This window comes from Equus asinus, chromosome 5 (genome assembly GCF_041296235.1).
Source record: "Equus asinus isolate D_3611 breed Donkey chromosome 5, EquAss-T2T_v2, whole genome shotgun sequence".
In the NCBI taxonomy this organism is placed as follows: domain Eukaryota; kingdom Metazoa; phylum Chordata; class Mammalia; order Perissodactyla; family Equidae; genus Equus; species Equus asinus.
This window is the reverse complement of record NC_091794.1, coordinates 57,515,170-57,529,985: the sequence shown is the minus strand read 5'-3', so window position 1 is coordinate 57,529,985 and position 14,816 is coordinate 57,515,170. Positions and strand designations below refer to the sequence as shown.

The window sequence follows — 14,816 nt, the reverse complement described above, 5'->3', positions numbered from 1 at the left end:
CCACTTCTTCGGTGCCCTTTCTTCCTTCGGGAAGAAAGGCCCCGGGCCATGGTTCCTCATAAAGCTTTGTTTAATTTTCTCTTGCTATTCTGTCTCATGTGAATTTACTTCGTTCTCCGGCCAGACGAACCCCCATTTGGGGAGAGGAAATGTCCTCCTCCCCTACACCCCCAAGGGTAACATCTTGCAAAACTATAGTACAATATCACCACTGAGACTGACATGGATACAGTCCAAAGACAGAACATTTCCATCCCCACAAGGATCCTTCATGTTGTCCTTTTACAACTGCACCTACTTCCCTCCTGCCCTTTGCCTTAATCTTATTTTCCGGCAACCGCTAATCTGTTCTCCAGCTTTCTAATCTTGTCATTTCAAGAATGTTATATAAATGAAATCAAACAGTATGCAACCTTTTGGAATTGGCTTTTTTCACTCAGCATAATTCTCTGGAGATTCATCTGGGTTGTAGTTTGTGCAATAATTCATTTCTTCTTGTTGCTGAATGGTATTTCATGCAGTGGATGTAACACAGTTTGTTTAATTGCTCACCTGTTGAAAGACATCTGCGTTGTTTTGGCTGTTACAAATAAAGCTGGTATAAACATTCGTGTACAGGTTTTTATGTTAATATAAGTTTTTCTTTCATCACTGTAACTGTGTAGGAGTACAATTGCTATGTTGTATGGTAGTTGCATTTTTGGTTTTTTAAGAAACTGCCAAGTTATTTTCTAGAGTGGCTATACCATTTTACGTTCCTACCAGCAGTGTACTAGCAATCTAGTTTCTCTGCATCTTTGCCAGCATATGGTGTTATCACTACTTTTTTAGCCATTCTGATTGATGGGAAGTGACATATCATTGTGCCTTTAATTTGCATACCCCTAATCACTAATGATGTTAAACATTGTCGTATCTGCTTATTTGACTACTAGATGCCCTCTTCAGTGAAATGGCTCTTCATATCTTTTGCTCATTTTCTAATTGAAGTACTTTTTCACTTTCAAGTTTTGAGAGTTCTTTATATAGCCAAGATACTAGTCCTTAGTTAGATATGGTTTACACATATTTTCTCTTGGTCTGTAGCTTGTCTTTTTATCTTCTTAACATAGTCTTTCACAGAGCAAAATTTTTAATTCTGTTGATGTCCAACTTACTAATTTTTCCTTCTATGGATCATGCTTTTGGAGCCAAGTATAAGAATTCTTTGCCTTGTCCTAGATCCCAAAGATTTTCTCCTGAGTTTTTTGTAAAAGTGTTATAGTTTTACATTTTATCTTAAATCCGTCATCCATTTTGAGTTAATTTTTATAGAAGGTGTGAGACCTAAGTCAAGGTTTATTTTTTTCCTTATGGATGGATATCCACTTGCTTCAGCACCATTTCTTGAAAAGGCCATCTTTCATCCATTGAATTTCTTTTGTACTTCTGTCAAAAATTGTTGGGCATATTTTGGGGGTTCTATTTCTGGTTTCTTTATTCTGTTTCAACGATCTGTATGTCTGTTCCTCCACCAACACCACACAATCTTGAGTACTGTAGCTCCAAAAACAAAATCTCGAAATTGGGTAGAAAGATTCCTCCCACTTGAGGTTTTTTTTTTTAAGATTTTATTTTTCCTTTTTCTTCCCAAGGCATCCTGGTACACAGTTGTGTATTTCTAGTCGTGGGTCCTTCTAGTTGTGGCATGTGGGATGCCATCTCAGCATGGCTTGACGAGGAGTGCCATGTCTGTGCCCAGGATTCCAAATGGCGAAACCCTGGGCCGCCAAAGCGGAGTGCGAGAACCCAACCCCTTGGCCATGGGGCCAGCCCCTTCCCACTTGAGTATTTTCCCCCAAATTGTTTTAGCTATTCTCTTTCCTTTGCTTTTCCACATAAATTTTAGAATAATCTTGTCTACATCTACAAAAAAACCTTATTGGAATTTTGACGAAATTTCATTACATTTATATGTTAATTTGAAGAGAATTGACATCTTTACTATGTTGAGTCTTTCAGTCCATGAATAGGGTGTGTCTCTCCACTTATTTAGATCTCTACTTTGATTTCTTTCACCAGCATTTTGTAGTTCTCAGCATACAAGTTTTGGACATTTTGTTAGATTTACCTAAGTTTTTCCTTTTTTGAGCAACTGTAAAGGGTGTTGTATTTTAAATTTCAGTGTCACATGTTAATTGCTAGTGTATATAAATATAATTGACTTTTAATGTTTATCTTGGATCTATGACCTTAACGATCTCACTTATTAGTACTAGCAGATTTTTCTTTTCTTTTTTTGTAGATTCTTTGGAATTTACCCATGTAGGCAGTCACGTCCTTTGCATTTAAGGGCAGTTTTATTTCTTCCTTTCTGTTCTGTATGCTTATTTCCTTTTCTTGCCTTACTGCTCTGGATAGAACTTCCAGCACTATGCTCAATAAGAGTGGTGAGAGTGAATATCCCTGTCTCGTTCCCAATCTTAGGAGAGAAAACAGTCACTCTTTTACCACTAAGTATAATGTTATCTGTAGATTTTTTGTTGATGCTCTTTATCAGGTTGAAGAAGTTCCCCTCTATTCCTATTTTCCTAAGAATTTTCATTATGAATGGGTGTTGAGTTTGTCAAATGCTTCTTCTGCATCAATTGATGTGATCATGCGATTTTTCTTTTTGAGACTGTTAATATAGTGGATTACATTGATTTTCTAGTGTTGAACCAGGCTTGTATCCCTGGAATAAACCCCACTTAGTCATGGTGTATAATTCTTTGTATATATTGCTGAATTCTACTTGCTAATACTTTGTTAAGGATTTTTGCATCTACATTTATGAGGATATTGGTCTGAAGGGTTTGTTTTGTACTGTCTTTGTCTGGTTTTGCTATCAAGGGACTAATAGCTTCATAAAATGAATTGGGAAGCGTTCCCTTCTCTTCTCTTTTCTGGAATAGAATTGATGATAATTTTTCTTTAAACATTTGGTAAAATTCTCCAGTGAAATATCTGTAGGTTTTTTAGGACAGAGTGGGGTTTTTAAAGTACAAATTCAATTTCCTTAGTAGTTATCAGGTTATTCAAATTATCTACTTCATTTTGGATGAGGTGTGGTAGTTTGCGCTTTTTGAGGAATTGGTCTATTTCATCCAAGTTTTCAAATTTTAGTGTGTAAATTTGTTTGTAGTATTTCCTTATCAAAATCCAACTCTCTCCCAGTTGTCTAAATCTTCAAGATATTCAGAAACACTGCATATGTTGTCAATTTTTAGTTCCTTGTAGAAATCTCTCACAGCCAGTCTGGAGTGAAACCCCTCTGTGCAGCACACAGCTGTCACCTTGGGATTTTGCTAAACTTCTCTCTTGTTTCCTGAGTCCTGTCTCTTCCTTTTTCTTGGTTTACATCTGTCAGTAACTTCCTCAGAAGGGAAACTGAGAATACCAGTTCTACACTCACACTTTATTGATAGTTTGATGTAGAATAGAATTCAAGGTTGGAAATAATTTTCCTTCAGAATTTTCAAAGTATTTCTCTATTGCCTTCTTGTTTCTGATGGTGTTGTGGAGAAGTCTGAAATTATTGTGAGCTTGATCCTCCGTATGTGACCTGGTTTTATCTCCCTGGAAGCTTCCAGGATCTTCCTTTCATCACAGTGCTCTAAACCTCATGATAATAATCTCTAGTGTGTGGGGGCCAGCCCAGTGGTGCAGTGGTTAAGTTCACACGTTCCACTTCTTGGCGGCCCAGGGTTTGCCGGTTCAGATCCCGGGTGCAGACATGGCACCGCTTGGCAAGGCATGCTGTGGCAGGCATCCCACATATAAAGTAGAGGAAGATGGGCACGAATGTTAGCTCAGGGCCAGCCTTCCTCAGAAAAAACAGGAGGAGTGGCAGTAGTTAGCTCAGGGCTAATCTTCCTCAAAAAAACAAAACAAAACAAAACAAAATAATCTCTAGTGTGTACTTATTTTCAGCTATTTTGATGGGAATACGGTGGATCCTTTCAATCTGTAAATTCATGTTCTTACATTCTGGAAAATATTTCTTGGATTATTTCTTCAATAGCAATAATTTTTATAACAACGTGGGAGAACAAATGGAAGGCTTTTCAACCAACTGAAAAGCATCCTAAAGTAAATCAGCTACACACCTAGACATTTCAGAAAATACTTTTTTCTGACATCCAAATCTGCTTACTTACACTCCCTGTACATCCTTGGAATCTTGCCTGAAACTTAACTTCAAATGATATAAAATGTCCATGCATGGGCCGACCCCGTGGCCGAGTGGTTAAGTTTGCATGCTCTGCTTTGGCGGCCCAGGGTTTGGCTGGTTCGAACCCTGGGCATGGACATGGCACTGCTCGTCAAGCCATGCTGAGGCGGCATCCCACATGCCACAAGTAGAAGGACCCATAACTAAAAAAAATGCACAACTATGTACCGGGGCGCTTTGGGGGAAAAAAAGGAAAACTAAAATCTTTAAAAAAAAAAAGTCCACCTAGGCAAAGTAAGTTCATTTCTAAAGTGTGTGGGGAGGCAAATTCTCCCTATCACCGCCACACTGGCTGGTCATTACAAGTGCAGTTTTGCTGTCTTCTGCATTCTTGCTACACAGGTGAAATGAGAAAACAGAGCACCAACCATCTCTGAGACCACCTGAGGGGAGGAGGGGAGGAGGATTTCAGCACGATTGAGACAGTGACATGATAGCAACTGCTGAAAAGAAGGATCAGAGCAAAAATGTCAGTCGTGTATCCCCGGGTTCTTAGTTCTGTGAGACCCAGTGCATATGAAGTTTTATTGTTGGAAGTTATGTTGGTGCATCTAAATTTGTTCATTTCTGGTTTTTTCTTTGTTCATCTTCTCTTTTACCATATCTACAAAATTTATCCTTATAAAATATTTCTTCATCTATGACTATAGGAGTGGTTCTCTCTCATCACTAACATCTAAAAGCTAAATGTCATTCAGAGATTCTGTCTTTTAAAAATTGCAGTAAAACATTAAAAATTCAATCTCTGATATTTTGGAATTTGCAAAAGTGGAGAAATTTCTCAAGTATTACTATTGCAATTTTATTATTTTTTTCTGTTTTATTTCTTGGGATTCTATTTATTTCCTGAGATTTTATTTATATCTTTTAAACTTCTTGTTGAAGTATAACACACATGGAGACAAACACACAGATCATGTTATAGCTGAATGAATTTCACAAAATGAATACTCAAATTTTATTTTGTTTATAATTTCTTTATATCATAATATAATTTCTTTATATTGTAAACTAATAGTGAAGATTGCAAGGGAGATGTTTCCAATTCTGTACATTGGATGTATCAAATACAAACCATTCCTTGCTATTTAATGCAAATACTGTTAAGGAGCTCCACCTGAGAATCACACGCCTCCATCCCCAGCAGCTTTTTGCAGTTTATGAAGCACTTCTTTTTGGGGCTAACTAACGCTTCTACATACCTTATCTCAGTCTGTTCTCACAACTTTATGAGGTAAGGGTTATTTCATGGTTTTAGAAAGAAGGAGACAGAGGTTCAGGGAGGTAAAGCAACTCCTTCAGGCCACAAGGTCTATAGGTCACAAATGTTGGACATGAAGCAAGGCCCTTAAAGCTTGGGTCTGGTATCAGCTTGAGGAGACACTGCTTTTCTGTGGTGAAAGCTGTGAGGTGCTGCCCAGACCCTCTTCAGGAATGAAGGATTTACTCCTTATTCCTGCTGCTGCAGGAAGCTCTCCATTTCACCCACTTCTGTGACCACCTGGCTGAAGACAGAAACCTCACCCAAAGTTACGCCTCCTTCCGGGGGCAGTCGCATCCAATGACTCCTGGATGAGCAAAGGCCTAACCCCCTGAATGGTCCTCTCAGCTTCAGAGCTCCCTGTGGTTGGGGATGGCCGCCCTCAGACTGCCCCGCTGCACGACTTCTCCCTCTACCCACTTGTGGTTCTGGTCCTTCCCTCCCACAGGTGATGATTCCAAGTGTACTTCCAATAAACCTCTCCTGTGCTAATCTCCAATCGAAGACATCCCGATATCCCCAATGTGCTGTCACATTCGATAGTGTGAAAAAATCACACCACACATTTGAAAGTTCTGTGCAGAATTTTATTGATTGGCAGACATTAATTGAGCATTTACTACTTGCTAAGTATTGAAGATACTTAAAGTTAATAAAAGTCTACCTATTTTAAAACGTTCATTCAATCTATCTACTAGAAAGTTATGTTTAATTTAAAACAAAAGAGATAAAAATCAATACTTATATTTACCTAATTGGATGAGGAGATTTTATGGATTCTGATTTAAATTATTTTTTATTAGTTTGTGGATAACGAACCTGGAAAATGAAGCTGTAATGTGCTCGGAGGTCACAGTCATCTTGTCCTTCTAAGAATTCCATTTTAATACCAACGTCAAACACACAAAATTTAAGATTGTAAAAACACACTAAAGCTAAGATTTGAGTAAGGACAGATAAATTGAATGTAAGGACTACAGGACAAGAGAATCCATTTTTCCAAGGTGAGATTTGAGGATTAAATAAAAAACTGCAAAATGCGTTTCTCTGTGGTGTAATTTGCCAATATTATCCCACTCTGGGACTAATCCTAGCAAGTTCATCCTAGGCTTGTGGCACCAATCACTTACTTCCGACATCTGGAGATCTTAATATGAGGGGTGGGAAGTGAGAAGAAAGATACAGGTACTTCCTGCCACATGAGTATTTCATTTATCAAAAGCCTGTGGCCTTTTAGCACTAATCAGAGAGGGGTCCATATGGCACTGTTCTGAGTTCCCTCTTGTAACTTAAAGGGAAACTTTCACAGTGTCTGGAGCCTTTGATGTCCTGCAAATGAAGGAGGAGGATGTCTTCAAATACTTTGCAGCAGAACCCACTTAGATGGTGGCCCCAACCTTGACTTCCAAATGGAAAAGTACATCTACAAAAGGAAAAGTGATGGCATTACCTCATAAATCTGAAGAGAAGCCTGGAGAAGCTTCAGCTGGCAGCTCGTGCCATTGTTGCCATTGAAAACTTGGCTGATGTCAGTGTCATGTCCTCTAGGAATACTGGCTGGTGAGTTGTGCTGCCACTGGAGCCTTTCCTATTGCTGGTTCTTCACTCCTGGAATCTTCATTAACCAGATCCAGGCAGCCTTCAGGGAGCCGTGTCTTCTGGTGGTCACTGATCCCAGGGCTGACCACTGGCCTCTCCCAGAGGTGTCTTATGTTAACTTGCCTACTCTTGGCCTGTGTAACACAGACTCTCCTCTGTGCTTTGTGGATATTGCCATTCCACGCAACAAGAAGGGAGCTCACTCAGCCGGTCTGATGTGGTGGATGCTGGCCTGGGAAATTCTGTGCTCATGTGGTACCATCTCCTGTGAACACCCATGGAGGCCATGACTGATCTCTACTTCTCCAGAGATACTGAAGAGACTAAAAAGGAAGGGCAGGCCACTGCTGAAAAGGCTGTGACCAAGGAGGAGTTTCAGGCCCCGAATTTACTGCTACTCAACCTGAGGTTTCAGACTGGCCTGAAGGTGCAGGTGCCCTCTGTGCCTGTTCAGCAGTTCCCGCTAAAGACCGGAGTGCTCAGCCCACCACTGAAGACTGGTCTGCAACTCCCACTGCTCAGGCCACTGAATGAATAGGCACAACCACTGAGTAGTCTTAAGGTGTTCTTCCACAGACTCTTAAATGGAAAATGGAAATAAGGTTGATGAAAAATAAAGAGTTTCTTAAAAAAAAAAGCCTGTGGATAAGAATAGACGGCTTACGCCTCGGAAGGGCAGGCGGTCTTGTATGGTGGTAAGGGCACAGGGTACAGAGTTAGACAAACTATAGTTCAGGCCCTGCCTCTGCCACTTAGTTGCCATTAGAATTTTCAGCAAATTACCTAATCTTTTGGAATATCAGCCTCCTCTGTAAAACGTAATCTTCATGAGGACAGGGACCACGTCTGTGTTGTTCACTGCTGTATATCCAGTACCTAACAAGCCTGGCGCTGTGGCACTCGGTGCCAGTCAAATATGGTATTATAGGGGTATAGCGAGAAAGAAACAAAGAGTAGCCCCTGACATTCAGAGGCTGGCCTGGACTCACAGGGAGGCCATGTTATTTTCCTGTTAGACAAACAAGTTCGTCAAATACCAATCTCAAAGTTACCCCGAGACTATGATAAAACGAGACAAAGCAAGGCCACTGCATAACTTTGTCTAAGCACAGATAAATACAAGGTCACTGCGCCACCCACAAGATACCAAACACTCCCTCTGTTGGCCAAAATGAGTGACTGCTACTTCTTTACTAATTGTGCCTTATCCTTCTGGCTCTCTTCCTATACATATGATTTATTGAGATATCCAGTCATAGAATTGCGTCTGCTTTCTGACAGCATCCAATCCAGAGAAACCCCTGCTTTTTTAGACCCTCCCTCAGTCACCCAACCAAAGCCCAAATTCGGTGATAGGTTTTTTTCCTAACAATCCCTTACTGCGATGCTCCGTGATTCCTCATGGTGTGTTTGCATTCACTTCGATAAATAACACAATCTGTTTAACTAGTGGTGTTCCCAGTGGTATTTGGGTGAAGGGAAATGATAATGCAAATGGAAAAATTGGGGAGATAAACAGTGTCTCTTCAGAGCTGTTGTGAGCATCAAATGGATAATTAACTTACCGACATATGTCGAGGGTCTGTTTTGTGCCAGGCACTGTGCTGGGTGCAGGAAATACAGAGAACAAGACCCGGACAACTCTCCAGGAGTTTGAACCTGTGGGACTTGCAGAGTAGGAAATTTATGATCCAGTTTAATGTCGTTAGCACTATTACAGAGGCATACACCTGCTATAAACATGTTATAGTGATGAGGATTTTTAGGCTGGTTACTTTTAAAACTGCAGATAAGAAGCAGGCTCCGAGGAGTGGAATTTGCTTGCCCTTTGATCAGAGACAGTTGCATTTGTGAAGGAAATCTCCATGCCTCCCTCTCTGCGCCAGGAGGAAGGGGGGATGGACTTATCTCTGGAAACTCTTAATGGGGAAGGCAAGAACTTAAGTTGTTTACTGTCTGGCAACCTCATGTAACTGACCCCCCGCCCCAAAATCCTCCTTTGTCTTTAGTTGAAGATAATATTTGAGTGGTGACTTCTGCCATTTACTCAATCCGGTTTGATCCTTATCTAAAAGTTGTGGGACCGCCCAATGGCCGGACCCTACCGGCACTGGTACCATTTTAACTTTTATTGCTTTGTCTTGTAAAGAGATGACTCACATACCCATGCCTTAAATTTAGCCCTAACCCTCAACTCGGGGCAGCAGCAGGAGCTCTGACTGCCCGTGGGTCCTGTCCCCACACACCAGCTCTGCCTGCCCATCGGTCCTGTCCCCTTGCCAGCGGGGGCAGCAGAAGCGGTGGCAGCAGAAGCTCTGACTGCCCATGGGTCCTGTCCCCATGCTATTCTATACTATTCTCTAAATAAAAGAGCACTACTGCCAGATCTTGGGAGTCTAAGAAATCTTTCTTTCGACTCCTCGGCTCACCGACCCCGCCTCAATAGGACCATACATAACGGAGGAGCATGTTTTCAGACTTAGAACTTCCATTAACTGTAAGATAAAGTTGTGTTGTTTTAAGCCACAAAATTTGTGATAATTTGTTACAGCAGCAATAGAAAACTAATACAGGATTCTCGAGCTTAATCTTTAAAGTGGAGCGCCACAGGTATAAGCAAAGGGAGACCAATTCCTGCAGGACCTGCCAGTTTTTCTGCACAGCTGTGTGCTTAGGAATGTGAAAGAGTACGTCAGGGTTAGAAGCTGACCAGTCTCCTATGCAGAGAAATTGGAAATAATCTGGAAGGCGATCAGAGGCCACTGAAGGATTAAAAGCAGGGAGTGTGACAAAATCAGATTAGCGTTTTAGAAGGAGGGATGGAGTCTGGAAATAAGGAGAAGTTATGAGAGACTCCTTAAGTCCCCTAGGCAAAAAATCGGAGGCCGCCTTTGATCACCTTCGACAAGATGACCTTACTTATTCCTTGAGATTTGGGGTGAGAACGCAGAAAAAATACGGTTGTGCTCTTCAAATATTTGAAATTCTGTCATGAGAGAGTGACCGACACGGTCTGTGCTGCTCTAAGATCAGGTACAAAGTCATAAGGAAATATTAAGCAAGCACATTCTAATAAAGAGAGAAGTCTAAAAATAGACTTCTTCACAAATAATTATGCCGTCCGTTTCTTTCATCTGTTCAACACATCATTTGCGAGGTTCGGATGTGGCAGGCATCAGGCACACGATGGTGAACAACAGGCGAAGGCGCTGCCCGTGGTGGACTTTAATTCTTTGCGTGACGCGGGGCTGTTTACAGATAACTTTTATACAGTCATTTGACTAAGAAGCAAGCTCCCCATCCGGATATCTGGAAAGTGATTTCTACACGTGGGCCAGGCTGACTTGGAGTGAACCCTGGCCAGGGAGAGCCGGCAAGGAGAATAACCCAGTGGCGGGCTGGAAGGTCTGCGCAGTCTCAGTCACCCTAGGACTAGGGAACCCAGGGCGTGTCCCCCCGTTGTCCTCCACAGCTCCCGGCTCTCGCCCCGCCCCACCCCCGCCGCTCGCCGGTGCCCCGCCTTCCCCCGCCCACACCCGCCCCTTTAACTCGCGTCGCTCGGCCCACGGGATTTCGAGCTCTTCTCTCGCGAGATCTTCACTGTACCGGTGCTGGCTGCGTTGGCCCCCCCAGGCGGCGGTAGGGAAAGGTTCCGTCGCGATTTTTCCGCTCACCTGGGTCTGGGCCAGAGGCCCTGGGTGGTTCTGGGGGCCGAGACCGTGCGGCTGTCGCGCGGGGTCCCGGAGGAGAGCGTGGGGCGGACTCACCGGGCTCGGGCCGGCCTGGGCCGCGTGCGCGCCGCGTGTGGCCGCCGTGTCGGGCGGGTGGCCGGCGGGCGCGGGGACACTGCCCGGAGACTCGGGCGGCGGGCCGCGCGGTCCGGCCGCCGCAGGGCCAGGGCGCCCAGACGACGCCAGGGGTCCGCGGGCAGGCCTCGCGGGGCAGGCCCCGCCATCCTCTGGGCGCTGGTGTCAAAGGAGTTCCCTCTTCCACAGTCCCCGCCCGGAATTGCCGTCTGTTTGTCGCGTTGTGGCGCTTGGCTGCCTTCCTCGGAGAGGCGGGAGGAGGATCGGGTCGAGAGGGGAGCAGACGAGGCTGAGATCCCGCGGCGCGCTCTCGTAACATCGGGGGCCCGGGAAAATGGAGTACATGGCGGAGGCCGCCGAGCGCAGCCCCGGACACATGTGAGTCGCGGCCGGTTCCCAAGCCGCTCCGACGTAGAGATGCTAAAGTGACTCTTTGACACCTACGGGGGGGAGAGCTTTCTCTTTTTAGAGGGGGATTTATTTTGTCTTCAGTGGGAAAAATGACAAGCCGTATTTCCTGAGAGAATAGAATTCATTTTTAGGTGGCAATTTGTTGTAGTAAATACTTGCTTTGAGAGTGGTGTTCACCATACATTCTTCTAGCTTGGCGCTGGCCCCTTCCATAGCCATTAGCCTCCTGTGGCTGTTTAAATGCAAAGTAATTGAAATGAAATAAAATTAAATATTCCGTTCCTCGGTTATACGAGCTGCATTTCCAGTCCTCGTGAGCCACGTGTGCCTGGTGGCCACCATACTGGACATCACCAATTATAGAGCGTTTCTTTTCAGTGATTCTTAAACATGTTCTGCCCCCACTGCACTTGGGGTGATGACAACCCCGTCGCTGGTCCTGAATCACTGAACACAGTACTCTTTCCCTGTTTTAAAACGTTTTCTGCTCTAGGTAAGTGTTTACACTTGGGCAGTCCCTGTGTGATGCTGAGGCTTTAAAAAGATTGCCTTTGGACCGTAAAGCTGTCTCGTGATTACTATCAGAAATAATTTAGACTCTTTAGACATGGGCCGTATTCATTCAGGATTTTTTGCAGTTGTGGCCATCCTTGTTTTTTTGCCCTAGTTTTCCAGGCTTGTTCTTTATCTGTTACATCTTTGAAGATTGCTCTAAGTCAATTTTTAAAAAAGGGCAGAGATGCGATAGCCTAACTTGAAAGCCTTTGTTTGTTTGATAGTTTTTGAAATTAACCAGTGCATTTATGAAATCTAATTTGAGAAATTTATGCTTTATTTATTTAAGCTTGTGCTGCGAGTGTGGTGTCCCAATTAGTCCAAATCCTGCCAATATTTGTGTGGCCTGTTTGCGAAGTAAAGTAGACATCAGCCAAGGCATCCCAAAGCAAGTCTCTGTGTCTTTCTGCAAACAATGCCAAAGGTACGGTGCGGTATTATTTTATTCTACTTAAGCTGGGATTCATATACAGGAGAGCCACAGGGATATGCCGAGGTTACGCCAAGAGACAGAGAAAAAAGCATGTAAAATTGAGATTTAATTTTTATTTATGTTGGCGTCACCAAAGATTTTAGAGTTTGCAGTTTTGTAGTGTACTTTTCTAGTTTGTCCTGCTAATCTCGTAAGATACTATAAAGGTATTTGAATCTGTCGTTTTCTGTTAAGGGAGTAATAGATTTGATGTGTACAGTTAGTAGATATGAGTTGATGTTTGTGAAAGTGAGAGCAGATCATTAAGGACGTGTTACTGTTATTGCCATGATGGTTTGTCACTGGAAGCTATGTACAATAAAAAGCATCTTATGTTTTAAGTAATTTAACAGTGTGTTTTAAGAATTATATCTGTTAATGTTCCCATGTAACCAAAATGACTGTAGTTGATGGAAATAAAGCTCAGTAAACCATATCTGGGGTGGTCTGAAATAAAGACTGGATTTGAAGGCAGACATCTTCTTCTGAAAGTTAGTGTTTTATCCCTTTGTTTTCTTTAGTAGTTGGCATAAACAGCTTATATCTAGTAGGCCTTTGAGTAACAAAACTGCCCAGTGAAACTGCCCATATAAAATTATAATTTTCCAAATGGATTAGGACTCGAGTGGTTCTTAACTTTTTTGCGGGAGAGGGGTTCATGAGAGAATTTGGAAACTCTCTCTCCAGAAAAATGCTTAAAACATGTACTTAATGTGCAAACAGGTGAAATTGTTTTAGGGAGTTTACAGTTTGCAAGCTTGGCGAGTGTGAGGCTTAATCTGTTGTAAGTATTTGCTATTCTTAAAAGCATGCTGGAATGAGACAGCACTGAATCAGGAGACCTGATTTGTCTTGGATTTCTCACAAGTTAGTTTTTTGAAACTCTTGGCCAGTTAACCTGAGTCTTAATTTCCTCATCAGAATGAGGGGGCTTTGTTAGATGACACATGATGCTCTTTCTAATGCCAAAAGCATGCTTATAACAAAGGGACCTGTTTAAAGTTTTTGAATAAACCTTTACAGGTAAAAATGAGAACATTCACTTAACAAGTATGGCAAAAAGAATCATTGACATGACATTTTTAGGAGTATTATGTATTTAACAAACACTGAGCACTTACTGTGTGCTAGGCACTGTCCTAAGGCCTGGGCGGGCTGGGCTAAATAACTTAAAGCACATGCATGAGGGATTTAAGTTTTAATTTAGTCAGGCTTTATGTAAGATTCTAAAAGTTGATTTTTACCATTTAAAATTTGGAAGAGACTTGAGATAGGCGAATAGTCTGAACTATTGTTGATACATGGTGTGAGGTACTAATTTCCTTGTTTTGTGTGTGAGAAATAAGCAGTTCTCAAACATTTTAGATGTACATTATAACTGGTTTAATGCTGTTTTGAGATGATTTCTACCTGTTTTTCAGAGCATAGCTTCAAGGAACTCTTGGGCATTTTGTCATCCTCACTGGAATTCTTACTGGTGTCTGAAGTAATCAGACTTCTTTAATAGGTTATTTCAGATTGGCTTTCTCAAATACTCAGAATTTTACCTTTTCAACTACGGCGACTGGTCTAATTAAAAGTTTTCTGAAACTATTAAAATTTATTTGGGATAAGTGCTTCAGATCACTCATGGGTATTGTTATATCTGGTTAAAAATCAGTGTTATTTGGATATTTTTGTGTTTCCTGAGAGATGCTGGGTTTCAATGTATTATCTTCTCTTTTAGATATTTCCAGCCACCAGGAACTTGGATACAATGTGCATTAGAATCCAGGGAACTTCTTGCTTTGTGTTTGAAGAAAATCAAAGCTCCTCTGAGCAAGGTAGGTCAAGTAGCTAAAATCAGTTTTTATAGGTGTGTTGTTTTCTTTTTATAATCTATCCTTTTCAGGAAATCCTTGTATGAGTAGGTCTTTCAATGGTTGCTAATAAATACTATCGGTAAGCACTCTACTACAAATGCTGTTTTCATTTTTAAAATTATATATATTATTTTCTTATGGAAATGAAAATCTTTTTACTTTACAAGATTTAATATAGAATCAATTTTTTTATTCATGATTTATTGAGATCCTCATATGCAATATTTTTTTCTGAAAATATTTATATAAAACCATCACTAAACATAATTTAGGAGGTTATAGTATTAGGGCTCTGGTATTCAGTTTCTTTTTATTTTCATTACTGCCCTGGAAAGAAAACATTTGTGCCTGTTACTTAAAATCAGTGCAAGGGCCGGGCCCAGTGGCTCAGGGGTTAAGTGTGCACATTCTGCTTTGGTGGCCTGGGGTTTGCCCATTTGGATCTGGGTGTGGACATGGCACTGCTTGGCAAGCCATGCTGTGGTAGGCGTCCCGCGTATAAAGTAGAGGAAGATGGGCATGGATGTGAGCTCAGGGCCAGCCTTTGTCAGCAAAAAGAGGAGGATTGGCAGCAGATGTTAGCTCAGGGCTGATCTTC

The 14,816-nt window shown here is 42.0% G+C and overlaps 1 protein-coding gene and 1 pseudogene across 3 annotated transcripts in view; both read left to right on the top strand.

Annotated features, from left to right (window-relative positions):
- The first annotated feature begins 5,848 nt into the window (after positions 1–5,848).
- LOC106841041 (small ribosomal subunit protein uS2 pseudogene) lies at positions 5,849–10,586 on the top strand (annotated as a pseudogene).
- Positions 10,587–10,660: 74 nt separating this feature from the next.
- NMD3 (NMD3 ribosome export adaptor) overlaps positions 10,661–14,816 on the top strand; it is a 39,462-nt gene continuing 35,306 nt past the window's right edge. For 2 of the 3 annotated variants that reach the window (XM_014856810.3, XM_044771023.2), the window contains exons 1-4: positions 10,661–10,751; positions 11,108–11,296; positions 12,174–12,308; positions 14,083–14,179. In XM_014856810.3, the coding sequence (XP_014712296.1) occupies positions 11,253–11,296; positions 12,174–12,308; positions 14,083–14,179 (276 nt within the window). In that variant the 5' untranslated portion in view covers positions 10,661–10,751; positions 11,108–11,252. Of the gene's footprint in view, positions 10,762–11,107; positions 11,297–12,173; positions 12,309–14,082; positions 14,180–14,816 lie in introns of all 3 variants that reach the window. The other variant, XM_070509555.1, reaches the window with a different exon arrangement.